This window comes from Rousettus aegyptiacus, unplaced genomic scaffold (assembly GCF_014176215.1).
Source record: "Rousettus aegyptiacus isolate mRouAeg1 unplaced genomic scaffold, mRouAeg1.p scaffold_m13_p_6, whole genome shotgun sequence".
Taxonomy (NCBI): Eukaryota; Metazoa; Chordata; class Mammalia; order Chiroptera; family Pteropodidae; genus Rousettus; species Rousettus aegyptiacus.
Window position 1 is genome coordinate 74534848 of NW_023416309.1, and position 27883 is coordinate 74562730.

At 33.9% G+C, this 27883-nt stretch overlaps 1 protein-coding gene and 1 pseudogene across 4 annotated transcripts in view; one reads left to right on the forward strand and one right to left on the reverse strand.

The window, feature by feature from the left end:
- RABEP1 (rabaptin, RAB GTPase binding effector protein 1) overlaps window positions 1-27883 on the forward strand; it is a 94991-nt gene that overhangs the window by 4621 nt on the left and 62487 nt on the right. For 2 of the 4 annotated variants that reach the window (XM_016141965.2, XM_036223040.1), the window contains exon 2: window positions 27334-27462. The exons of the other annotated variants lie outside the window; for them this stretch is intronic. In XM_016141965.2, coding sequence (XP_015997451.1) covers window positions 27334-27462 — 129 coding nt within the window. The remainder of the gene's footprint in view (window positions 1-27333; window positions 27463-27883) is intronic. 4 annotated transcript variants of the gene reach the window in all.
- Window positions 23300-23671, reverse strand: LOC107509468 (annotated as a pseudogene).

Below are 27883 nucleotides of genomic sequence, written 5' to 3' on the forward strand. Positions count from 1 at the left end.
GATGAGGCTTGGACAAAGAATATATTGGTAGAGGTTGTATTTTGAAGGTATGGCTGACAGGATTTGGATTAGATATGGGATGTGAGAGAGAGGAGTCAAGGGTCACTCAAGAGTTTTTGGCCTGAGCAATGGGGAGAGGTGCGTAGTGCTATGAATGCCTATAATTGAGTTTGACCTATTTAGGGAGGCCAGGAAAGGTTTCTGAGGAAGTGGTCCTGGAGCTGAGATTTAATGAATGAGCAGAAGTCCCTTTTTTTTGGAAGAAGCATGATGAGTAAGAGAATTAAAGAAAGGTCAGAGTACTTGGGTAGAGAGAATGAGAGGATGTGAAGTAGGGAAGGGTTAGCCTGAGTGGGCTTTAGCCTTAGAGCCATAGAGGAAGCCCTGGAAGGCTTTTAAGCAAGTAGGTGACATGATGGCTTTTAAATTTGTATTTCCCAGATAGCTGGTGATTATATGGATTTTTTTGTGTGTGTGTGCAGAAAGCTTTAATTTTTATGTGGATCTGACCATTTTTAATCCTTTTCCTGTTTTGAAAAAAAAGTGCAGCATCAATTTAACATCATGTATAGGAATGCTACGTTTTCTAGGATTTGACATTTTCAGTGATTGAGAATTACTATATTTTATAAATGGAAATGCCACTACTAAAACCAGAATTTTATAACTAGAATGATGTCATTTGTTTCGACACTATGGATATGCTAGAGCAATGCGAAAATAATAATAACAGTAATAATAATAATAAATGCAAGATATTTTGTGGCAAACTTTGGGGGTAAGGTTAGGACTGTAATCCACGAGTTATCTTGGAGGAAATGCTGCAGCTACAATCATTACCAGTGAGTATTCTAAGGGCAAATAGGAAATAGGTTAAAATTTACAGTACCTAGGTTTCTTATCTTGCTTAGGAAGACCTCTCTAAGTCCCATGTTTGTTTTTAAAAAATACCAAAAACTCATTTTCATCAAGTATATAGCTTTGTCTTTTACATTTGTATAAACCACCTGGAATTTATTTATTTTTAAATTTAAATGGAAAACTTAATTTAAAGAATTATTAACAGGAGATTACCTAAGAGAAAAAAACCCTAAAGAATACAGGAATATCAGCTATAAGGAGCAGTCACTCCCTCTAGGGCTGAGGCAGAACACCTAAGGAAGGAATCAATCTTTTAAGAGCCACTCCCAGAACTGAGATCTAGCCTTTGGTGGAGAAGATACAATTGTGGCCCTCTGAAGGGCAGACTTAACTTTGGTAGAACTTGCTGGAAAGCTGCTTTTTGGTTTGCTGGGGGAAGTGCCTGCATTTGGAATTTAGTTTTGATGTGACATAGGGATATAACTTTATTTTTATTTCAAATGGACAACACATTTTCTTAATACTATTTATTCAATAATCCCATGTATTTGGTTTGTTTATTATAACTTGATCACTCTCCCAGCCACTAAACTTGCAGAGATACTTGATCCAAAACAAAAGCTCTGCACTTAACTCACAGTCTTATCACACCAGTGTCCCAACACACAATAGCCTGCAGTTAGTTGTGTAATATCTGTTAATTTGTATGTCTTACCTGACTGCTTGTAGACAGAATTGTCTTTGAATCTTAAGGGTTCTGTTTTCTAAAATATCTCAATTACATCATATCTGATTTTATCCAGTGAAATTTGATGTGTTCCTCTTATATAATCATTAAATGGAGTTTAATCTTCGTAGGAGTATTTAGTAAACATTTATTTTGTTTATTTTTGTGTTTTAGAGTTGTAATGGGAAATGTGGAAGGGAAATAGAAATGAATGATATGTAGTTCTGCTTTCAAGGATTTTATGCTCTAATGGAGGAGTGGGCCTTAGGCACGCTAATGTGGACTGAGGAGGTGCTTAGCCATAGGTGATCGTTTTCCTCTTTTGGATCACAGAGGAAGCTGTTACTACAAGTAAAAGAACTGGAAGAACTATGAAGAAAGGTACCTTTGTTCAATTTTCTCATTAGATACCTGAACCTCTTCCAAGTTGTTGTCTGATTTCTGTTTGACTGCTTCTGGAGAGAAGGAACTCACTACCTCCTAGTTTTGACTAGTTCTATTGTTTTGTTTATCTTTTAATTAAGTAGAAACTTGTTTTACTGTAATTTCTATCTACTGGTTTTAATTTTCTTCTTTAGGACCACACAGAGGACATCCAAGGAGTTCTCCCTGTTAGTATGAAGAAATTTGATAATGTTATGTCTTTTCTAAATATTTTATTTCTCCTATCAGATTGTTTTGAATCTACTTAACATTCTTTTGATTCTTTTTGAGACAGATTCCAGTTGTTAATGAGTTTTGGTGTAACTGATGTTCTCTAGATGAATGTAACCTTTAGAGAGTAGTAGATATAGAGACATATCACTGAAAGGAATTCTAAAGACTAGTAATCTCTCATTTTACAGATTAGGAAACTAGGGACTAAAGAAGTGCAAGTGACTTGCAATGTAGCAGAGCCAATGCTCTTTTCCTTATGTAGCTTAAAATCTAGTGGTAAATACAGACAAATTACATGAGGAAAGGGCATTTTGTCTGGCTGATGATAGTATTCCCAGCACAGTACCTACCATAGAATAAATATGAGCTATAGATATTTGTTGAAAGAAAGTCACAGGACAACATTCAGTTACAATAATGTGGTAGCTCTTTCCTATTTACAATATTTGACAAAACATAGCAGGTACATTTTATGTCATTCAGGAAGTTTAGTTAACATAGGATCCTCCCTCCATTCCACTCTCACTGCACCCCAAGTTATGTTGGAGAAAGTGGCATCTGAATAGAGCTTAGAGAGTTGTGTAGCATTTTGACAGATGGAGATGGAGCCTTGGAGAATCTGCAGGGTGTGGACTGAGTGAGAATATGCAGTGTGAGGTGAGGTGTATGAATAATTTGGTGTCCTGGGATCCTGAGTATTCTCTTTAGAGGCAGGTTTGAAAAAGGGTTGTTGAGCCTGAATGATAGAAAGCTTTGCTGCCAGCTAAGGAGTTCGGTTTTTTTCTAGATCATGTGGCTAGGCCCATGCGTAATAGTGTGGTCCAAACTGTGCTATAGGAAGCTTGCTCTGGAAATTATGCCGAGGGTAGTTTGGTTATAAGGCAGATGGTTGATTAAGGTGATTGGTTGGTCTATTGCTGTGGTCCAGGAGAGAGATGATGGGTTATAACTTGTGTCAGTGGGAATGGAGAAAAGGAAATAATAGATGTAAGAAATACTGTGGCGGTAAAATAGCAACTTGCTGAATGTTTGTTTTTGGTTGCAGGCAGAGAGAAATCGAGGATTCTGAGAATGTTGATGCTGTTTACCAATCTAGGCAACCAGTGGGAGGGTGGATGTAGAAAGTGGCAAATTTGGTTTTAGTGTAGTCTTCATTGTTTTATTCATTTATTCAACATATGTGCTTTGAATATCAACTACGAACAAGGCAGACAAGGTGTCTGGAGGCTCTAGTTTTGAGACCTTTATTACAGTAAAGTAGATTAGGTTGTTTATACTTACCTCGGTTCCTCATTGTAACCACAGAACACCGAAAATAATTGGGCTGTTTTCCCAGCTATCTGGAAGATGATATAACTAGTATCATTCTAGATGCACAGGAGAGAAGTTAATTCTTTATGTACATTGAATATCTTGGGCATTAGGCCTTAATTTTGTCATGGAACCTGGGTTGAGAAAGGCTGCTAGAGTAATAAGTACAGGATATGATTGGGTCCTTATTGTGGGAAATTTGATGGGGATGAGGGAGCAAACCGTGATGTGGGTTGCCATTCCTTTGGTTATGGCTCTTAAAAATCAAGACAAACTTGATATTTACTGCTAATCCCGAATTGTTACCTACTTTCTCTAAACCGCTACATTATCTATAAATAAAATACTGCTGCCCCCCTCTTCCCATCTACATCTTATATCCCGAACTTTCATAGCTACTCTAGAGCCGGGTCTATCTGAAACTAGTGCTGACTTTCATTTTATTATGAACCTAGTAAGCCTCTGTAGAGTAACAAAAAGGACGTTAACAGTTTAGATCCATCTCTATTGCGAAAGTTTGTTTTGCATTTATTCCTAACAGATGAAAATCTAGTTTTTCTAGAACACTTCCACTTTTTGTGATAACTGTATTAGAAAATTCATAATTTTTCCACTTTCCTACAACTTCTACAGCTTGATCCTGGCCTCTTGAATGAATCAGAATTAGGCTCTTTTCTCTTCCACACAAAGGCCTTCAGATATTTAAAGAGCTTCTTCCATCTTGGCAGTTCCTCATATGAGGGTTCTACACCCTCACCATTGTTCTTGGCTTCCTCTGCTAGGCTAGCCAGATGTTCTAATACTATGTAGTTTGTTAGTGCTCTTCTTAGAAAGGTGCACCTAAAATTGGCGTAAGTATTCTAGATAATAGAATCTATGTGATTTGTACAAACAACAGAAAAAACATTCATTTTTGATCAAGACCCTCAACTGTCTTATCATTTCCTCAATTTATGTTTTAATTCACTATATCACATTCATAATAAAATGACAACTATGATTTATTAAGATGCTACATGCCTTGCACTGTGCTGTGAGTTTTTTCTTTTAGCATTTACTATAGGCCAGGCCTTGTGCTAGGCACTGGGGATACAGATACAGTTACAATTAAAAAAGAATTAATAGACTGTTTTAGAGTAGTTTTAGATTCATAGCAAAATTGACCAGAAAGTATAGTTTCTGTATACCCCCACCCTGTTGGACCCATCCATCATCAACATTTCACATCAATGTGGTATATTTGTTACAGTTAGTGAACCCACATATCATTATTATCCAAAGTCCGTTGTTTACATTAGGATTCATTCTTGGCGTTGTACATTTTTTGGGTTTGGACATATATATAATGCAGTGTAATCATTGACCATTGTAGTATCATACAAAATGGTTTCATTGCCGTCAAAATCCTGTTACACTTAACTCATCCTTCTTTTTCCTTAAATCCTTGGCAACTACTGATCTTTTTACTATCTCCATAGCTTCGCCTTTTCCAGAATGTCATATATTTGGTATTGTACAGTGTGTAGTCTTTAAAGATTGGCTTCTTTCACTTAGTAATATGCATTTAAGATTCCTTGATGTCTTTTGGTGGCTTGAGAGCTCATTTCGTTTTAGCACTCATTAATATTCCATTGTATATGGATGCACCAATTCATTCATGTATTATTGAAGGACATCATGGTTGCTTCCAAGTTTTGGCAATTGTGAATAAAGCTGCCTAAAATGCAGATTTTTGTGTGGCTGTTAAATTTTCAGCTCGTTTGGGTAAATACCAAGGAGTGTGGTTGCTGGATCTTAGATTAAGATTTGTTAAAGTGGCTGTACTGTTTTGCATTCCCACCGTTAATGAATGAGGATTCCTGTTGCTCCACTTCCTCATTTACACTTGGTGTTGCCTGTTTTGGATTTTAGCCATTCCAGCAGGTGTATAATTATGTTATTTTATTCTCCAAATTCTTTAAGGGTGATATTACCCCTATTTCACAATTGAGGAAATGAAAGTTTAGTACTTTGCCCAGGATCCAGGTTTCAGGTTCCCATGATTATTTTTATTCCACCAACTATCAGGTCACTTTTATTTAACTCTTAAGTCATTAAAAAAGGGCAACATTTAAAAAAAACCCTCCAAGTTTCTTTTCTGATTGTAAAATGCAAAGAAAGTGTAATGAAAACTAGATTTAACCATAATTCCAGCTATCATTTTAGTATATTTCTGGTCATGTTTTATATCTACAAATAAAAATATTTAAAGTGGTTGACCATATTGCACATGTGGTTTTATTTCTCCAATTTTCATTTTATTTTAATCAAAATATGAAATTTTCCTGTGTTGTAAGTTATTTTTCAGAAAACATTGGTTTTAAGTCTAATTTATTATGTGAATGTATCATAATAATTATTTTCCTATTACTAGTATTTGATTATTTGTAAGATCTTGCCAATAATTAAATAGACTCTATATGAGGCATCCTTGGACATTAATCTAGGATTATTTCCTAGAGAGTTTTGGATAAAGTATGAGGTTTTAAAATAAATAACATACACACATACATACTCACTCACATATATATATCTCCATCAAAATTGCTTTCCAGAAATCTAGGTCTAGTTGACATTTCTTTCATGCCGACGTCTGTTAGTGTCACCTTACCCTTGTTAACATTAAGTATAGACTTAAAAATTTTCTTGCCAGTAGCATAGGCAAAAAACAGCATCTTATCGCTGTTTTAAGTTGCATTTTTAGTACGATTGACCTTTCAAAATAAATTGGCCATATGTTTTCTTTCTTTGTGCATTACCTCTTCATATTCTTGCCATTTTCTTATTAATTTATAAATATCTATTTTATAGATACTGGCCTTTGTATTTTATTTGTTAAGGATATTTTCCAAGTTTCTTTGTCTTATTTTGACTTTTTGGTAATTTATGATACAGAGAAGTCTAAAATTTAATTTGAATAAATTTGACAGTGCTTCGCTACTTTGAAAGACTTTCCCTGTCTCAAAATCAATTAGATATCCATATGCTTTCTTTGTTTAAAATTTTTTTTTTCTAAATAGTTGGTCAATTATTTTTCAATATAATTTCAATTCTTAAGTTGTTTCTATATGAGCCATTTGTCAGGTTAGATCCTCCACATCTTGTATATAAATCATTAATTTTTTTTCTGCAAATATTAATTTTAGATAAAATTTATATTACCTTTTGTAAACAACTAAAAAAATACAGGAAAGCATGAAGAATAAAACAGTAGTTACCCAAAGATGATTTCCATGAACATTTTGGTATTGTATCTTTCCATAGTTTTCATATGTGTATTACAATATGAAAAAAATTTTAAGAATTTAATAAAAATTACAATACTTTTATAGGATGTTGTTTCCACTTGAATGAAGAGATAGTCATGGTGTATTAAATAATAAGTTATTTTTAATGGCTGATAGAATTCTATTCTATGGATCCCAGAATATGTTTAATTCTTGGTAAATGTTTTAAGTTAAACACTTTTTCCTATTACAAATAACACTGTAGTAAACATCCTGATACATATTTCTAAATATTTGTGCAGATACTTTCCGTAGTAAATCTCTAGCAGTTCTAAAAGTTATGTTCATTTATTTACTTTTAATTATTTTATTTTTCTATTAACCAGTGACATTGGTTAACAAAATACAGTAAGTTTCAAGTGTACGATTCAACAGTAAGGCATACATATATGTATATCTCTAGCAGTAAATCTCTAGCAGTTCTAAAAGTTATGTTCATTTATTTACTTTTAATTATTTTATTTTTCTATTAACCAGTGACATAGGTTAACGAAATACAGTAAGTTTCAAGCGTACAATTCAACAGTAAGGCATACATATATGTATATTGCATTGTGTTAACCACCCATAGTTAAGATTTCTTTCTGTCACCACATACTTGGTGACCCCTTTTATCCCACCTATCTCTCCCCTCCCCTCTTCCCCTCTACCCTCTGGTAACTGCTAGTCCATTATTGTCCATGTCCATGAGCTCTGTTTGTTTGTGCTATTTGTTGCTTTTAGGTTTATATCCCCACATATAAGTGATCTCATGTGGTTTTCAACATTTTCTGTCTGGCTTATTTTGCTTAGCATGATCATCTCAAGGTCCATGTTGTCATAAATGGCAGTATTTCATCTCTTCTTATAGCTGAGTAATATTCCATTATATATGTACCACATTAAAAGTTATATACATTTAAATTTTGATGTATTCTTTTGTATCAGGAATACATCTGTCTCAGAGCAACTGGGAAATCCAGCCCTAGTGGCTTTAAACAAGTAAAGAGTTCAGTTTTTCCGTCGTAAGTTCAGAAGTAAAGTAGTCCAACTAACTGCTTAAGGATGTCCAAGATCCAGGTTCCTTTTATTTTCTACTTTCCTCTGTGGGTCCGTTTGCTCAAATTTTATTATTTTTTTCTTGAAGATTCAGTTCTGATTTTGGGGAGGAATATTTATTTATTTAAATCTTGTAGTGTTTTCTTTTTTCTTTTTAAATTTTTTTTTAGTTTCATTTGTTGGATTCTCTAGTTTAGGCACATGGATCATCCTTATATGGACACTCTTTGTTTCCCATAGCTATTTTCTCTTTAATTGCTTCACTATTTTTCTTTTTGTAAATCACCGAGATTATTTCACTTTTTTTTTTTTTTGATTTGCCTAACAAAATTGATTACATCAATGGATTTCCTAATGTTGCACAAGATTTTTTATACTTGGGATAAAATCAACTTGATTGTGATGGATTGTTCTAGTATGTAGCTAGATTTGATTTGCTAATGTTTAAAATATTTTTTGCTATTCATAAATGAGATTAGCCTATAGTTTTCCATTTGGATACTACCTTAGGTTTTGGCACCTTGATTATACTGACCTGGTAAAATAAATTGGGAAATATTTCACTTTTATGCTGAGGACAGTTCAAATAGTATAGGAAATATTTCTTCCCTGTAAATTTGATAAAATGTATATTCTCTTTCAAGTTTCATCTCGAAACTTGTGTAGTTATTTCATAATTGTTTTTGTCATTTTTAAAAAATTGTTAGACATTGGCTTGTTTCTGGAATTTTAACTAATCCGCAGTCAACATTCTTGCAATGGAATTGACACATCCATAATTACTTCTTTAGGATAAATTCTTGGGAGTGAAATTGACTTGGTTAAAGATTATACAAACTTTGAAGTTTTTGCTGTTGATTATTACTTAGTCATCTGTGTTGAAATATACCCTGGATTTGTTTTAGTGACAGACACAAAGACAACTACCTTTGAAAGAAAAGTTTATTTACAGCTCTCAAGAGAGCATGTCATGCCAGGCAGGGCCACATGAAGAAGTATCGTGGTTGGTTAGGAAGCAGAAGGAATGTCAGGAGAGCATGGCCCAGAGCCTTTATTGTGGTTTCTGTGGGAAAGAATAGGTGGGCAGAGTAGGCAAGTTTGAGCAAGTTTAGGATTGTATAGTTGGAATAATGTTGATATGTTTTGGGCTATAGGGGTGGTCTCTAGTTGTCTGATACCTGGCCCTAGGGTGATTTAGGGCAGGGGAAATGGTGGCTTGGTTTTTGAGAGTTAGATAATAGGAGTGTGGACTTAGGATTGGTTGGTTTATGATAGTCATATTCCTTGGTGAGTTGTTTATTATCTAGGAATTCGCTAGCCCTTGGAGGGGCACTCTCTCCCTGGCCAGCAAGGCCGCATGGTGCCAAAATATCATAAAATATAGGAAAAACCAAAACAAAACACGTATACACTATTCTTTGACGATTATAGTACTTTCTTCTCTCCTCCCACCGGCAGTGTATGAGATTGCCAACACCAGATAATGGTATCTTTAATTTAAAAAAGAAATCCACAAAAATGTTGTCTCTTTTTAGTGTGTAAAAAGTCTTGTTTAGGTTTGCATTTCTTTGATTTCTATTGGCATTTGGAGTCCTTTTGCAAATGATCTCTCTTATAATGCTTATCATTTTATTGATCATTAAGATCTTTTTATACAAGGACATTACTCCAGCAGGTCTAGTGGGTTGGTTAGGTTTTTGTGTGTGTGAAATTTTGTTGCTATAAATTTGAATTAGTTTGACAAAGTGATCAAAGGAGAACAGGTAATGGGATTGTGGGGTGGGGAGTGTTAATGTGGGCATTGCTACCCCCATCACCCAATTTGACTGTATAATTGATAGAAACATTACATACCTATTTCTACAAGAGCCTTAAAGATTGTTCAGAAGACACTTGTGGAAAAATGCCTCTTTATTTCCATAACAAGAGTATTTCTTGTTTGGTGATATGAAAGTGAAAGCCTTTTTGTCTGACTGCTGTTGAGTGATCTGGTTGAATTTGGAACAGGAAATACACTGTCTTTCCATTAAAAAAAGTTTTTAAAACTGAAAAACACCCATGAATATTTTAGTTTCAGTGTTTGCACAGTTTTGATAGGGCTGCTGTGTCTTTACTGTATTTCTCCAATATGTAAATTAAACTTAATTTTTTGTGAGATTGAGAGTATTTAAAAGTACTAAGCATGCACCTAAGCAAATGCTAAATGAATGGTTGAGAGAGCTGTCGCAGAGTGTTAGGAATTTGATATAGATTTGGACTTGATGAATCTCAGAATTTTAGGAATGGAAGGGACTTTTACATACCTTGTAGTGTGTCACTGTATCAGAAGTTCTCAACCCTATCAGTTTATATAATAGGTTTCTCAACTTTCGTTCCCGTTGACATTTTGGACCAGATAATTCTTTGTTTTGGAGGGCTGTTCTGTACATTCTAGGATTTTTAGCAACATCTCTGACCAGTACTCCTTCTCCCAGTTGTGACAACCAGAATTTTCTCTAGACATTGCCACATGTCCTCTGGGGAGCAAAATCACCCCCAGTTTAGAACCACTGGTTTATAACAAAATGCTTTAGAATGCCCCTTTACCATTTTGATAAAATTATACATACAACTTAAAAATAATGTCCTTACTATAAAGGGAAATAATTTATAATTAAGTAATATGTATTTTAGGATGTAAGTGAACAGTGTGGCTAAATTAAAGAATACCCCTAGAAGGTGGTATTTCTCCTATTCATGTGATGTCTAAATCTCTTATATTAATTTCCTCTATTAAATACTTAAAAATCACAGGGAAATCTGCCTAGGCCTTGGAGCCAAGTAGGTCAGTTTTTGAATCCAGTTCTGTCACTTACTTGTTGTGTCACAGTAGGCAGATTACTTAATCTCTCAGAGAATATTTTGCCATCTATAACTGGGTATACTAATGTCTACTTCATGGTTTGATTTGAAAATTTAATGAGCCAGTATGTAAAATAACTTGCCTAATGCTCTGTGAAGAGCTATATATAGATTATTTAATCCTTACTACAACCCTAGAAGGTAGTAGTAGTCTAGTCCCCATTTTTACAGATAGAGAGAAGGAACCAGTTTATAATTTAATCCCAGTATATTATACTATACTGTTTTCCATATACTATCTGATAAATAGGCAATAATAATTATTAGCTCCTGTTATTACTTACTTCATTTTTTCTAGCTTTGAGAATCCCCCACCTCCAATATTAACATCAGTGCTTGCTCCTTGAAAAATTTATCTGTTGGTTTCAGATGTCCCCTTTCAAAGATACATAATTAATCTATTTTAGTTATTTATCAAAATTCTGGTCCCTTTGTATGCATGACCTTGATATTTCTGAAAAGCTCATAAATAATGCATTCAACTTTTCTTATACTAAAATATAATCCTTGTTTTTTATTATTTATTTAGGAAGAACTTTTATTCTGATAAGTAACTCCTAATGTCAAATTTGTAGCTATATTGTAGCCTTTTTGTAACACAAATGTAGGGAGATAAGAGATTATGTTTACATTGTAGATTTTCAATGAAGGACAGTGTGTACACAGCAAATTTGATTTGTTTCACAATCTAATGAAACATGGTTCTAAGAGGTATGTTAATGCTGCATTAGGCTTGACTTAAATGATAAAAACTCTTTAGAATAATCTAAACCAATTATCAGTTTATATTAAAGGAATTGGTAATAACCAGAAATAATTAAATTTTTAATTAGTAGTTCTTTTCTATTCTGAATCGTATGTGTGAATATAATGCCTTGAAGGGTGTGGAGAATTGATATTTTAGGGGTACATTATTTTTCATCTAATTTAGACTTAAGCCCAAGCACAGAAAAGGCAAGATTTAAACAAAATTAACCTTGGAGTCCTTTATTTGAAACTTTTAAAACATTTAGAAGTAAAAAATTAGGATGTAGACCCACACTACCCTCCATGTGTCATGATTATTGACGTATAGCCAGTCTTGTTTTATCTATAATCCTCTCCTGGATTTTTAAAAAGCTCGGACATTGTATGATTTAATTTGGAAACATTTCAGTATATATGAAAACAGAGCCACAATACTGTTATGACACCTAAAAACAGTTAATAATTTCTTAATATCATCAAATACCTAGTCAGTGTAGAAATTCTCCAGTTGTCTCAGCTTTAAAAATTGAGTTTGTTTAAATCAGGATTTAAACAATTAAAATCGATTGACATGTCTTTTTCTTCCTTATAATTTATTTGTTGAAGAAATCCATCTGTAGAATGTTCACACCTTGAATTTCCTAATTGCATCCATATGGTACTCTTCTCCATGTTCTGCCTTCTGTGTTTCCTCTAAATTGAAAGTTTAGATGTAAGGCCATGATCAGGTCCAAGTTTTTTGTTTGTTTATATGATGTTGGTTTTTTTGTGTGTGTGTGGTGACTTTGTTTTGCTATTTAAGAGAATGTTTCAAAGTGAAAGTGTGTACCTCCATCAGGAGGCACGTAATATCTGATTGTCTCTCTTTTTGAGATGTTAGGACCAATTAATGATCATTGTCTAGATCTCTTCATTCATTAGGGTTTGTAAAATAGTAATTTATTACCTGGAATACTTCTATAAAGATAAGTTCTCGTATTTTGCTACCTTAAGGTATAGTTTGTATAGGAAACGTAGAATAAATGTTTGATATTTTTCTCTTTACTAGTTTTCAAAATAATGACTTGGTTGCCTAGAATCCTTTGAAGGTGACCAATCAGGAATTTTTTTCTTTGTATAACATGAAGAACACATGGATTTAAAAATAATCATGTTTTACTTAATTGTAGTTATTCTTACTGATTATATTTACTACGACTGCTCCAACAAATTACCACAAACTGGGCATCATCAAACATAAATGTATTCTCTTACAGTTGAGGCCAGAAGTCCAAAATCAGTATAGCTGGGCTGTGCTCCTTCCAGAGATGCTAGGGGCGCATCTGTTCTTTGTCTCTTCCAGCTTCTGGTGGCTGCTGGCATTCCTTGGTTACATCATTCCACTGCCTTTGTTGTCGCATTGCGTAGTCCTCTGTGTATCTGTCAGAACTCCTGTTTCTTATAAGGGTGTGTGTGATTGTATACCTTAATGGATAATCAAGGATGAAAACCTCTTTCCAAGATTAGAAGTGATTCTATCTTGAGTGGGGAGAGGTGGTTCAGCTTATCACACTGATGTTCAAAATATCTCATTTTTGCCCAGTGTATCCTCGAAGTTGGCTCCAAAAGTCCTTGATACAATCCCAATAGATGCCAAGATGTTTCAGGTTTATCGTGTATACTTATTTCCCAGATCTGAATCAGTCATTCTTTCCAAGGAGCTTTTTTAGTGGGAAATGGTATTTAAAGATCACATTCTGGGTGCTATGAGTGTAGCATGTATTTTTCTTAGAAATTTTTCTAAAATAAATGGCACTTTACCCTGATTCCTAAAGCAGAGTACACTGGTCATCACTGAATCTTTTATCCATGACTTATTGTTATGAACATTAGTTTTGGGACTGGGTTATAAGCTGGTGACTTCCCCAGTGCTACTGAAGTTTTCTTAAAATTAGATTTGTTTGCCTTTATATTAAATGGTACCAAATTCCAATTCAGTTCTAGTCATCATTTTATTTTTGTTCCCCTGTGACCTGTACTCCTTGCTGTTAGTGAGGTCTGTTTCTCACCTTTAGGGCTCTTTAACTTTCTATCTTCACTCATCTCTAAACTGCTTTTTCTGTATTTTTTGTTTTTTGACTGTAAACAGAACCATGGGTTATTAGCAGATAAAATCGATCTTACAGAGTGTCATAGTAAGACAAATTAGAAGGGATGTGTGTCTGATCCTCAGCTAAGTATTCAAATGCATGTTTTTAATTTTTATTGAGCCTGAAGTCTTTTATTTTGGAGAGGGGGCAAGGTGGTGGTGATGGTGTTTGGAGGAGTATTTGTTCTCTTCTGTGTGGTCAGCATTGACAGACCTCTAGTTCCAACTTTGGTAAAAGGTTTTTATTGGATTTGAAAACAATTTGAAATTTAACTAATAGCATTAAAAAAAAAAACTTCGTTTTAGTTTCAGAATTACAGAAAAATTGGGACGATAGTACAGAGAGTTTTTGTATACTGCGCGTCCAGTTTCCTCTGTCAATAACATCATTAGTATGGTACATTTGTTAAAATTAATGAACTAATATCACTACATTATTCCTATTAAATAAAGTCCATAGTTTATTCATATTTCCTTAGCTTTTTCGTAACTTGCTTTTTCTTGTTCCTCTATCCTATCTAGATACTGTGTTACATTTAGTCACTGAGTCTCCTTAGGCTCCTCTAGACAGTGACAAGTTTTCTGACTCTTTTTGATGAATTTGCTGATTTTAAGAAGTTGCCCTTTTCAATTAAAATCTCATATTTTTTCTCACGATTAGACTGGGAAGAAGACCACACAGGTATAGTGTCAGTTATTTTTGGCATCATGTCAAGGGTACATACTAGCAGCATGGCTTATGAGTATCATTACCGCCTACTGAAGGTAGTATTCATTAGTTTCAAGAAACTAAAGTTTCTCTCTCCCTCTCTCCCCCTCCTTCTCCTTTCCTTCTTCTCCTTCCTTCCCTCTTTTTCTCTCCTTCCCTTGTATGTGTGTGAGAGACAAAGAGACAGAGACACAAACACTTACCGTACTGTTCACTTTGGAAGGAAATGAATATGTGTCCTTGACATAGTGTTATGAAATAAATCAACCAGGTTGGTTGTAAACAGATTTTTCCAGGGTGTTTCAGATCTTCTAACCAATGTTAATCCTTAGAGGATTTATTTATTTATTTTTTTTTTAAATCAGCGTCTATCACCTTGTGAGCAGTCTTTAAGGGAATGGTGCTGGGAATGACAATATTGTATATTTCACTCAAGGTTCTTTGTCGCAAACAAAACAATTTTTCTCGTCTGTGGGAGGACAGGGACAGACTGTAGGCCATTTGGTTCTCGAACTTTACCATGGATCTAAAGGCCTTGTGAAAACACGTTTCTGGTCCCTATACCCATAATTTCTGATTCAAGAAGGTCTTGAGTGGGGTCTGAGAATATGCACTTTTAACAAGTTCCCAGGTCATTCTGTGGTCTCAGAACCACACTTTGAGAATCACTGCTCTTGGCTAAAATTTAAAACCCAAAAGCTGTCACAGAAGTGGCCTGATAGGAAACTGTTTCCTTTGATGCTAATGAGCAGGTAGAACTCCCTTTTAATACAGTTGCTAGTGATACTTAAGCTGATGGCATTTCTGCTTCACAAACTGAATCTGTAACCATTGAGAAGCCATTGAAAGCCTCTCAGCAGTGAGAATTGAACTTTGTTTCTTTACACTGCTCAATTCTGAATTGAAGTTGTGTTTGTGTATGATTAGAGGAGCATAGGTGACATGCTGACATTATGGTTTCAAGGGAGATTGGGAATTTGACTTCTATTTTAGAAAGCTGCAACTCATAAAATGAAAATATCTTTAATTGTAGAAAGTCTGTTCAAAAGATGATGGGCAGCCATAGATTTGACAGTGTCTGCAAGGAGATAAAAGAGCTTGCACCAGATTGTAAATTCATGTATTGCTTCTTTCATCGCAAAATCTTAGCTGAACTAAGTAGTGTGTTGAGTGTCTTAGTTAATATTACATTCTTGCATAAACTCCTTATCTCATTGGACCAGAAAGAGTCTGCATACTATGGTAGAGTAGCACTGTGCTACTGTGAAAGCACAAGAAAGAAGGGACTCTAGGGTTTTAAAATGGCTGGCCTTATTAGGATCTAAGTTGGTGAAGTATGGTGATACTTGAAGCAGGCTGGCAGCTTGGAAAAAATAGGGTAATAGAATTACAGGTAAAAATGAGGGCTCTAAATATCTAGGGTACCTAATAAGCCCTTTAGAACAGTGCTACCCAAGAGATATGTTATGTGAGCCAAATAATGCAATTAAAAATGTTCTAGTAGCTACATTAAAAAAAAAAAAAAGCTAAAACGAAAACCCACAAATAGAAAAACAAGTGAAACTAATTTTTTTAAATAACAGCTTTATTGAGATTTAATTAAATACCATCAAGTTCATTCTTTTAAAGTGTACCATTCAGTTGTTAGAATGTCCACAGAGCTGTGCAGCCATCACCACTAATTCCAGATCATTTTCATCACCTGCAAAATAATTCCATACCATTAGCAGTCACTCCACTTTCCAGTCCTCTCTCCTCCAGGCCCTGGCAACCACTAATTTAGTCTCTGGATTTTCCTATTCTGGACATTACATATAAATGAAATACAATATGTAGCCTTTGGTGTCTAGCTTCTTAACTTAGCATGATGTTTTCAAAGTTCACCCATTTTGTAACATGTATCTGTACTTCATTCCTATTTAAGGATAAATAATATTCTTTTGTATTACTGTACCACACTTTGTTCATCAGTTGATAGACATTTGGATTTCCTTTTTTTGGCTATTATGAAGAATGTTGCTATGAACATTTGTGTATCTTTCTGTGGAAGTTAATTTTAATGCATTTTCTTTAGCACAATATATTTTAGTTGTTATAATTTCTGTATGTAATCACTATAAAATGATTGAGATATTTTAGATTTTTTTGTACTAAAGTCTTCAAAATTCCATATATATTTCATACTTAACAGCATATCTCAATTGAGACAGCCACATTTCAGGTGTTTAATAGCCTCATGTGGCTAGTGGCTACCATATTAGAAAGCAAAAGCCAAGAAGGAACTCAAGAGAACAACTGTGCTACATGGGGAGAATTCTAGTTTTCCCCAAGCCAGAGATGTTTACTTGTTATCTTCTAGAGAGATACAAATTATTGCCTTGCATCCTTTGCCTTTATTGTTCCCACTGGTATACTCTTCTTTCTTTTGCTTCTTCAAATCCTTAATATCTTTTAAAATCCTGACTTATGTCCCTCTTTATCAATGTGTTTTAGTTATTCCAGGTCACTTTTTGTTTACTTATTTAGTTAATGTTTATTAACACCCTCTATGTGCCAACCATAGTTCTTTGTGTTGGAAGTGTAGCATTGAACAGGATACATGAAGTCTCTACTTTCACTGAGCGTGTACTCTAGTAAGACAATAGTCAAATATTTAGAGAAATAATTTCAAATAGTGACAAGTGCTGTGAGGATAATGAAATCAGCCTGATGAGGAAATCGTTTCTGCTGTTGCCAAGCACTAATTTATTCTTGTAATTTTAAACTCATACCTCAATGAAGCTGATTAAAAATAACTTACATACACTAAAACTTAATAATTTTAAACACATAGATCCTTGAGTTTTTACAAACATACATAATTCTGTAATCATCACTTTTATTGTTACAGAATATTTTACCCCCCAGATTTTTTTCATGCCCCTTTGTGGTTGAACCCCTCCCCCACTTCTTTGCAGGTACTGGTTGGCTTCCAGAACTATAGTTTTGCCTTTTCTAGAATTTTATGTAAGTGGAATTATACTTTTTGTGTCTGTTTTTTTCACTTAGCCTGATACTCTTGAGATTTATCCATGTCTTTGTATTAGTAGCTTATCCCTTTTTGTTGCCGAATAGTATTCCTTTATATGGATATACTATAATTTGTTCATTTATAGTGGGCATTTGGTTTATTTCCAATTTTTGGCTATTATATAAGTGATGATGCTGTGAGCATTTGTGTACTAGTCTGTGTGGAAATGTAGAAATGTGTTTTCATTTGTATGATTGCTGGGTTACATGGTAATTGTGTGTTTCAAAGAAACAGCCAAAGTGGATGTGCAGTTTTGCACATCCAGCAGTCTTATCAACACTTGGTAAATTAAAGCACAAAATAAGGATTAAATTTAACTTCACCAATAATGAATTCTCAGAGTCCCAAGCCAGGTCCTAAAGTTGCAAGATACAGTTCTACTTATGAAGGCAGAAAGCTGAATTCTTTTGGCTGTTTCTTTAAATAAGCCTGAAATTTAAGTTTTGAATAGCCTTCTTTGTCTTGTAAGTTGGAAACTAAAATATTTAGATATCCAAATAGTTAGAAAATGTATCTGCTATTCAGTTCAGTGATAGTCATGCTTTTTCATCTGCTTTGGCATTATATAGTGTTTTAAATATTTAGGAAATAGAGTAACACTGGTTTGTACAAATTGAATAGATAACAGCCCACCCATTTTTATCCATGCTTACTTACATCAGCTTTTGAACACTAGCTTTGTCAGTTATGATAATTGGACTAAATGTAATCAGAAAAACTGTATAGTTGGTTTATTTCTCACATTATCCTTGTTTAGCAACTATTTGAGACTTTTCATGGTTCACATTTTCAGTATACCACATGGAAATAATGGTGGAATATAGTTTTATAGCCTTATAGTATGTAAGGAATATAGGAATATAGTAAAATATAGTTTATACTGCATTGTCTACTGAACATTCACTGAAATTTTGTTTACAGTTACTTCTATATTTTCAACATTATCTCAAAGCTGTACTTGCATGTCTTGATAACTTTGCTTGAACACAATTTCTGGAACATTTAAAAAAGAATAAATTATTAAGCAAGTGGTTTATGAGCATTTTAGAAAATAAAGTGATTTTGTAGTCACTAGGAAGAATTTCTGGAACAAGTTGAGCCAAATGAACATCTTTGTCTGTCTGTCTCTCTTTTCTTTTCTTTCCTTTTCTTTCCTTTTCTTTTTATTAAGCAGAACTCTGAACCTGAAACTTAAATTCTGAAGTTGTTAATGGTAACTACTATTTGAGTGCCCGTGATGTGTGAGTTGCTTTTAAATGTTGTTATTTGTAATTTTCATAGTATGTGATACTCTACAAAATGGTATCATCCTTATTTTAATATAGAAATCTTGGAAAGGTTAAACTCTCTGTCCTAGTTCATATAGTAAGGTTGGGTTTAGTTTGCAGTTTAAGTTTCTCTGACTTCAAATTTGTAGATAGCTTATCTTTAAATTTTAGTAAGGGATTTGACTAAACTTATGAAATTGTGATAAGATGAAGAAATATGATATGATACTAAAGATGGTTAGAATGAATTTGTAACTAATAGAATAATTTAATATGTCAGTATCAACATCTATCAAGATCTCAGGTGATCTATCATTCTAATGTAAAACTTTTTTTATAAATAAAACAAAAAACTCTACAACATGGCTAAAATTGCACCAAGTATAGGTTGAAAGTAGCCTTGGCTTAATGGTAGTTCAAGCAAAAGGATTTAAGGATAGTGTTAGATTAATCTTATGGGCTAACAATGACAATGTGGGAATGTGGCCCAAAGAAGCTACAGTATATTTATAGTACGTTATGAAGAGTATAGCCCCAGATATATAGATTCTATGCTGTATTGTGTTAGGATCAGAATGCCCTGTTTTATGTAGAATTTGACTATCTGTAGTTTGTGGGGAGAGCAAATGAGATAATGAAGAATCTAGAAATTATTAAAGGGTTAGGAGATGTTTCATCTAGAGAAGAAAGGAGAAGAGCAAGTGTGGGATGTCAGATATTAGAAGATTTCCTCTCTAATTCTATAGGACAGAACTAATATCTCTAAGGAAGACGATTTAGGATTGTGTTACTAAAAGTAGATATTTCTAATAGATGACCAGTTATCCAAGGGAGTGGGTGGGGGGAGGATAATCTAAAATCCCTGAATAGTGGAATCAGTGGCACTGTGAGGCAGTAAGCTAAGTTATTGGTTTATGTTCATGTGGAAGCCACCTGTCTACAAATGGATTCCTGCATGAGTTAGGAATTAGTGGTTTTCAAACTATTTTGACCTCTTCCCATAGTAAGAAACACTTAATTGCAACCCAGTATAAATGTGTAAGTAAAGGTTCCCCCCGCCATCTGAAAGTAGAGTAATCCTATGACACCTTTTGTAAGCCGAAATGGTGTAAAGTGAACAAGCAATTATCATTGGTTTACATGAAAAAATATTTGTTTCTACACCCAAAAAAGAACCTACTATATCATACCAAATAACACATAAAACCTAAAAATATAGTAAAAGCAGTGTCATTCTCTCTGCTTGGGGTGCACACTACCTCTTTAAGGGCATCCCTGCAAAACAAATGCTGAACACTATTTTCACTTTTTGCCTTTTTCCCCTTAAAAGCTAAAATCCTCTTTTGGTTAGTGAAACAGGCAATGTTAATGTAGGGCTTTTGTAAAGGGTAAACAACATAAGGCAAACTTTCAACAAGTGGAGGATATCTGAAATACAGATTTCATTCAATAACATATACCCATATTAAATGTGTTGCTGATATTTTCTTTTATATTTAATTATTTTTAAAAAGCAGGTTGCGAATTACTAAGTTGATTTAACCACTCACTAATGGATTAAGACTCAATTTGAAATATACTAGACTAGAAAAATCTAAAATCCTTGCAACACTATTATGCTGTGGTTGTTTGTACTCAAATCATGTTAAACTAAGAACTAAAAATTAGACCCAGAAAATTCTACACTATAAATGCCTGGTGGTTATTAATTTCAATCATAAACATCTCTAGGGAGATTGAAAATGAGAAAACATTCCTGTGTCCTTCAATTTTTCCCACCTCCACCCTAACCACCCTGCTACAGCCTTCTTCAAATCAGGCTTTTAAATAGTTTCTTATTCTTAATTCTACTTCTTTAAAGAATCTCTTCTTAAATAGTTTTTCCATTATATCAGTTGCCCCCGAATTAATATTGGGTGCCATTTTGTTCTTTAACTTAGTATTTGTCCTGGATTCATGATAATATCTTCAGGTAGTTAACATAAACACTTAATCTTTTCATAAGTAATTGGCTTTCTTATTTGAAATCTATCACCTTTTTAAAAATTTTTTTATTTTATTATTAATTTCAAGTATATAGTACATTAGACATTTATATATTTTATAAAACAGTCCCCTTAATTTCTTTCTCTCCTCTGGTTTTCCATGTAGCCATTACATTAATGCTAACTGCACTCCCTCTGCCATGCTCCCCATCCCCATGACCATCTATCAACTATTAATTTGTACTTCTTTAACCCTTCACCCCCTTCTCTCAGCTCCCCAACTTGCCTCCCCGCCTCTGGCCATCACCAGATTGTCCTCTATAGATGTGAGTCTGTTTTTGATTAGTTTGTTCTTTTCGTTCCTTATTTTTCGCATGTAAGTGAAATCATATGGTATTTATCTTTCTCTGTCTGACTTATTTCACTCAGCATAATAACCTTAAGATCTTTCCAGGTTGTTGCAAATGGTAGGATTTCATTTTTTTTTTTTTTACTGGCTGAGTAATATTCCATTGCATATATGAACCATAACTTTATACAATCATCTGTTAATGGGCATTTAGGTTGCTTTCATATTTGGCTATTGTAAATTGTGCTGCCATGTACATGGGGTGCATAGATCTTTATGAATTATTGTTTTGGTTTTCTTTGGATAAATACCCAGAAGTGTGGTTGCTGGGTCAAAAGGTACATCCATTTTTAATTTTTTGAGAAACCTCCAGACTGTTTTCCATAGTGGCTGTACTACCAACAGTGTCTGAGAGTTCCCTTCTTTCCACATTCTTGCTAACACTTGCTGTTCTTTGATCTATTGATGATAGCCATTCTGATATGTGTGAGGTGATATCTCATTGTTGTTTTAATTTGCATTTCTCTGATACTTAGTGACCTTGAGCATCTTTTCATATGTTTATGTGTCCTCTGTGGAGAAATATCTGTTTAGGTCTTCTGTCCATTTTTAAATTAGATTATTTTTGTTGTTGAATAAAACTTATCACCTTAAAAGTATTCTCTTTTATCTGAAGCATTATAACATCCATTTGCTTTAAAAGAGTTGCAAAAAAAAAAAAAAAGTAAAAGAAAATAAGAGTTCACTTTGATTCACAGGAGAAAGGCTAAGAAGTTGTTCTGTGTGAACTTCTTAACCAAATGTTACCTTATTTTAGAACTTGTTTTATCTCAGTAAATGGTTAAGGTGAGAGGATGCAGCTTCTTAAAGTTGCTAAAATCAGGGATGTTTTGGGATTATATAAAATAAAATGGGTTTATGTAAAGTGAAATGATACGTTTATGTTGTACTAAAGAATTATGATTGTCTTGTGTTATGGAAAAAGTGATTCCCACATGCCATATCTATTTGCTTTAATACTGTAAAGTGATTGGTAATGTTAATCCAATAACCTGCATGTGGACCGCTGTTTGTAATGAATAGTTTGTAGATCAGTGATCCTTGTGAGCCCCACCCACTTTCTCTTCTCCCCTTCTGTGAGGCCTGCTACATAATTATGGATTTATTTAATTATTAGCCTAAACAAATCACAATTCCGTGGGTAGATTTATGGCAAAGAAAATCATTTTTAGTAATTCTTAAAAGAAGCTTGACACGATGAGTTTTTAGAGCACCAAAAGGCGGCTATCTGGTAGGCCACTTCTGAAACAGAAGAGATTATGTTTTCAAGAAAATTAATCTGTTTTAGTAAATTGCTTGACCTGGGAAAATGTGTTGTTTTAAAAAGGCATTAGTTGGTTATTTTAAGATATTTTAAGAGCACCGAAGTAAATTATGTGCAATCTTTTATGAGCAGAAAGATTGAGATGGAACAATAAGATAAAATTATAATCATAATTAAAAGCACTTTAACTTTTAATTTAAGTCCAATCAATGTAATTTATTGTTGTTGTTATTTATTTATTTATTTTACTGATAGCCAATCACTTCTATTTATTTCAGGACATAAGATACTTTTTTAGACCCATGGAGGATACTGAGTTATAACCCTGTTTATTCATAGAGTATTTTATTTTTCAAAGATACGTTCTAAAAATCACAAAACCAGATAGATTAATAATACAAATATAAAAATTAGATTAAAAATGTAGATCATGACTCTTATTCAGTCTGTCCTGGCATTAAAGGTGTTGCAAAGATACATACTTAGAACACCACTAAGTAGCCCAACATTTACAGACATAAGTGTTGTCAAGGTCTTTCTCTGATTTTAGCAAAGGGAAACCATCCAAATTTTATTCTTTATAACTACTTACGTGATTTAACTTTGGTACATGGTATTACTGTTTCTCCTAGCAAGTTCTAGTTTTCTCAAGGCTTTTCCCCCAATTTTCTGGAAATAAAATATTTCCAACCTTCAAATTAAAATGTTATCTTCATAAATTATATGTACCAGGTTAGTATATTCACATATTCTTTCCAATTTCAGACTAAGCAAAGACAGGCATTTAGAGGTATGTTAACATTATTAAAGCAAAAGACAATGCAACTTAATATCAAAAGAAATTGTGACCTTCCATGCAGTGTTTTACATAGAAAACATTGATTTCGACATATTTTATTCAATTGCCAGTCTGATTACATGTGGTCCAAGAATATTCAAATAATAGACCAAAAAGAAACATATTAAAGATTATAGTGATGCCACACTTGGCTATGATCTCTCCCACATAAAACCACATCCACACCTTGGTGGCCACCAAACCATTCAGTAGAGTTTTCTTAACTGTGAGCAGTTTAAAGTTACAGGTTTGAGCGCTAGTGATTATTTTTTTCAAGCTCTGAATAGCTCTAGGGATCTCAGCAGGGGTTAGAGGAACCAGCTCAACCTTGGCATAGTGCCAAAATGTGGCCAGTCAAAGCTTCAAGTAAGTCACAGCAGTGTTTACCAGTGCCAGGGTCTTCTCTGCGAGATTACAGACAAACTGGGCCATAGTTCTAGGATGGAAAGTCTGTGACCTCAAATGGCTGGCTGAATGTCACCCCCCAGAATGATGTAATTTAATAAGAAAAAAAATTTATTTCATTATTAATTTTAAGTATACAGTACATTAGTGAGACATTTATATAGTTTATAAAACAATCCCCCTAATTGCTCTTTCTCTCCTCTTGCTCTCTGCCTAGACATTACATTAATGACCATCTATTAACTACTAATTTGTACTTCTTTAACCCTTCACCCCATTCTCCCAGCCCCCCAACTCTCCTCCCCTCTGGCCATCACCAGATTGTCCTCTATATATGTGAGTCTGTTTTTGATTAGTTTTTTGTTCCTTAGATTCTCCATATAAGTGAAATCATATGGTATTTACCTTTCTCTCTCTGATTTATTTCACTCAGCATAATAACCTCTAAGTCCATCCACGTTGTTGCAGATTGTAATTTAATCTTTTAATTATTCTTTGATTCAGAGAGGTAGCCACTCAGTATAATTTGGAATATTCTTTCCAGTCTTTTTCCTATATATTTTTCGAATAGCTCATATTGTATTGCATATAACTTTTACCTTGTTAGTTTTAATATAACTTTTCTGGCTTGATTTTATTCCATTTAGTGGATGCACATACCATACTTAATAGTGTCATTTTAAAATTCAATGGTACACAAGTTAAGATTTCTGAGTTTCAGGAACTGTTCAGATTCTTTTGTTCCACTGGAGTTATGGTGTGTGTGTGTGTGTGTGTGTGTGTGTGTGTGTGTGTGTGTTTGCTTGAAATAGGTGTTTTCTTGGATCATCAACATCCTTAAACAAAGAGGTTCTGATTGTAGTAATATTTGGCCCAAATGTGTTTTTTTCCCCTTTGTCCTATTGCTTATATCTCATCATATTTAGTACCATGTTAGAGGAATGTAGGACACAGTTTGGGGTTTAAAAATATTTAAAGTTATATGTTCTCCCATTCATATCAAAATCAGGGAAAGGAATATATCTAAGAATTATTGAATTTTTTATTTACCATATTCCTTTTTTTCTTTCTGTGTTTGTAATTCAGACATTTTGAGATAGCGACATAATTTTTTTCTGTTTGGAAAAGCATTAAAAGTAGCTATTGCATAAGCTAATTTACTCCTTTTTCTTATTACTTAAAGGTAACAGTATAAAGGATATGTGGAGTGGTTAACAAAGGCTAGAATACTAATAACTCTCAGCTGCTAAGTTACGGAAGGCTTAATATTGTTGAAAATCAATATTAACACTAATTTGTCCATGATGCTTCGAAGAAACATGCTAATGGGGAAGGGTATGTGCTGGAAGTGTAAGCATGAGACTGAGTCAGAATCATGAGATTGGGAGTGGCCTTTCGTGGCTATGTACAAAGTCACTTGATCACTTTACCTTTTTTCTTTATTCATTAAATAAATATCACTAATTTAATATTAAAGCTTACATTTATCAATTTTTCTATATGCCAGGCTAATAAGTACTTTTTAGCTAAATTATGGTGAACTACGTGTCACCATGTTAGAAAAATAATACAGCATTTTGTGTGATGAGAGTTATTTTCAGTTTGAATGGTAGTTGGTTGCTAATGCACTAGGACATGCCTTTTTGTAAACTTTTCTGCCATTTTAAGCAAGGTGAATTGATTTTTTAGATGTAACAGTAGAGGCATTATTATAAAAAGCAGTTATTTAGGCCTTCTTTATTGTAGAATTTCAGTATATTAGAAGTACTTGAAGTGGATTTGAAAATTTTTTTTATTAAAAAAAGAAAACGAGAATAAGTAATTTACTTGGTATATCCTCCAAGGGTGATTCTTGGAATTGAAAGTGTCCTAAAGCCTGGAGAGAGGCAGCTAGACCTGTGGGTGTGGATGGTGTCTAAATTGCGGGTCAGAGCTAAGACGGGTTTGGAGGTAGGGGAAAAACACTTAACCTTGGCTGTAATTTTAAAGACTGCATTTTAGTTTTTATTGATTCATTAGCCTCAATTCCTAAATGTAAATATAATTTTGAAAGGTAGGGAGAGAGAGTGTGAGAGTGTGTGTGTGTGTGTATTTGTCGAAGTGATAATATAGTTGTTGGGGAAAGGTAAGAACAGAAGAAGGGTCTTGCTTTTCCCTTTTTGATTCCCTGTAGCCCTTCTCTACCTCATGTAGTAGTCATTAGCTACCAGTAAAATTAAAGTGTTAAGTGGAAAACTTGTTTAATTTGTTTAAAATGTTTAATATTTGAGATTGGACAATAAAAATAAGAGAAATAACACAGAGAACAAGTTTCCTTCACGATTTCAAGTGGTAAATATGACATAACTTCCCATTTACCCCTTCTAATGGATTCTCCACCCCTCTCTTTCTCTAAAGATTATCAAATGTTTAAATGACCAGATGTCATTTTTTGCTTTGATCTAAAGACCCTAGTACTTCTCAAAATTATTCCTTGCTGTTAAATGACATGGAACTCAGCAGCAGTTATTTTCTCTTTTTGCCATGGATTGTATTGATACTATTAGATCTGTAGTGAGTCTAATCTGAACATGTTATGGAAATGAACAAATATTGGTTTTAGTTCATTGTTTATTATCAAAGGAGTTGTAGAGAACTTTGAAAAGCACATGGAGAAATTAATGAGTCATGATTCTGATACTGATAAATCATTGGTGCCTTTTTTCACTCTTTTTTCTATGTACCATAAAATCATCCCTCAGTTAAATTGAGTAATGGGTTGAGGGAGGGAAGAGCCTTCAGAGATATTCTCAGATTATGGTTAAAATGATAGGCAAATCATCGTTTTTTGGGGTGGCTTGTATTAGGGACCTGGGACCTCTACTGGCCTAGGCAATTAGGCAGCAGCATTAGTACTGATAGGTATCCCCTGGAGGGATTAGAGTCAGCCTTGTAGCCTGGCTGCTGTTGGGGCAAAGAAGGAGGTGAAGGGTTAGTTAGATTCTTGGATTTCCCACCCCTTGCTTGAACCAGAACCCTCTGGGTTTGATCAGGGTAGGCATTTATTTAATCAGCTGTGGCCAAATTGTAGAGCCCTTAAAGTAAAAATGTGTCCTAATCCCTGCCACATTGCAGTCAGCATTAATCTAAAAACCAGATAATTTCCCAGTAATTGAGAGTTCATACAGAATGTATAGTATCCTTTCTGTATGAAAGAGTTTTTTATTATGATTTCAGTGTGATGGTAATGCGTCATCTTGAAACTGGAAGAGTATAGTTATCCTAATCAGGGAACCTGTTAGATTTTGCTCATAACATTTGAGAGAAACGAGCTAGCAAGGTTGGCAGTGGGTTCATTTGTGGGTAAATAGCCCACCTAATCCAGCACTTAACAATTCCAGAAGTGGATTATTTTGTCAGTTATACAAAAGGGCTTTAGAAACTCTCTTTTGGGACATTTGCCATTTGTGATTCTCAGTATATATGTTGTTTCAGTTTACATGGTTCGTTTCACAGTGTGTATGTATATCAAGTCTGAGAGAAGTGTCTTTTTTAAGAAAAATTAGAATTTCCTCAAATATATTGGATCTTTGGAAGAAGCTTGATTACTTGTTTCATTATAGAAATGTGCAACTGGAATACTAATTTATTCTTGTAACTTAATTTATAAATAAAAATTATCACTTGTTAACTGGTATCTTTTTTTCCAGTTTCTCTTCAGCAACGGGTAGCAGAATTGGAAAAAATCAATGCAGAATTTTTACGTGCACAACAGCAGCTTGAACAAGAATTTAATCAAAAGAGAGCAAAATTTAAAGAGTTATATTTGGCTAAAGAGGGTAAGTTTATAAGTCTTCCCCTAGCCCCCATACTTAAACTGCCTTAAAATGTTAAGTTTCTTGGTAGTACAATGCCATCATTAGATAAACCTTGATTTTATTTGTATTTACATTATCTAATAAAAGCCTATTTAGTGATAAGGATTAAGAATGGAATTAAAAAACAAATTGATGGGTCAAAAGGTATATCTATTTTTAATTTTTCGAGAAACCTCCAGTTTTCCAATTTGCAATCCTGCCAACAGTGTATAAGCGTTCCCTTTTTTCCACATCCTTGCCATTACTTGTTCTTTGATTTATATAGCCATTCTGACAGGTGTGAGGTGGTAATTTCATTGTGGTTTTAATGTGCATTTCTCTGATGTTTAGTGACCTTGAGCATATTTTCATATGTCTATTGGCCATCTGTATTTCCTCTTTG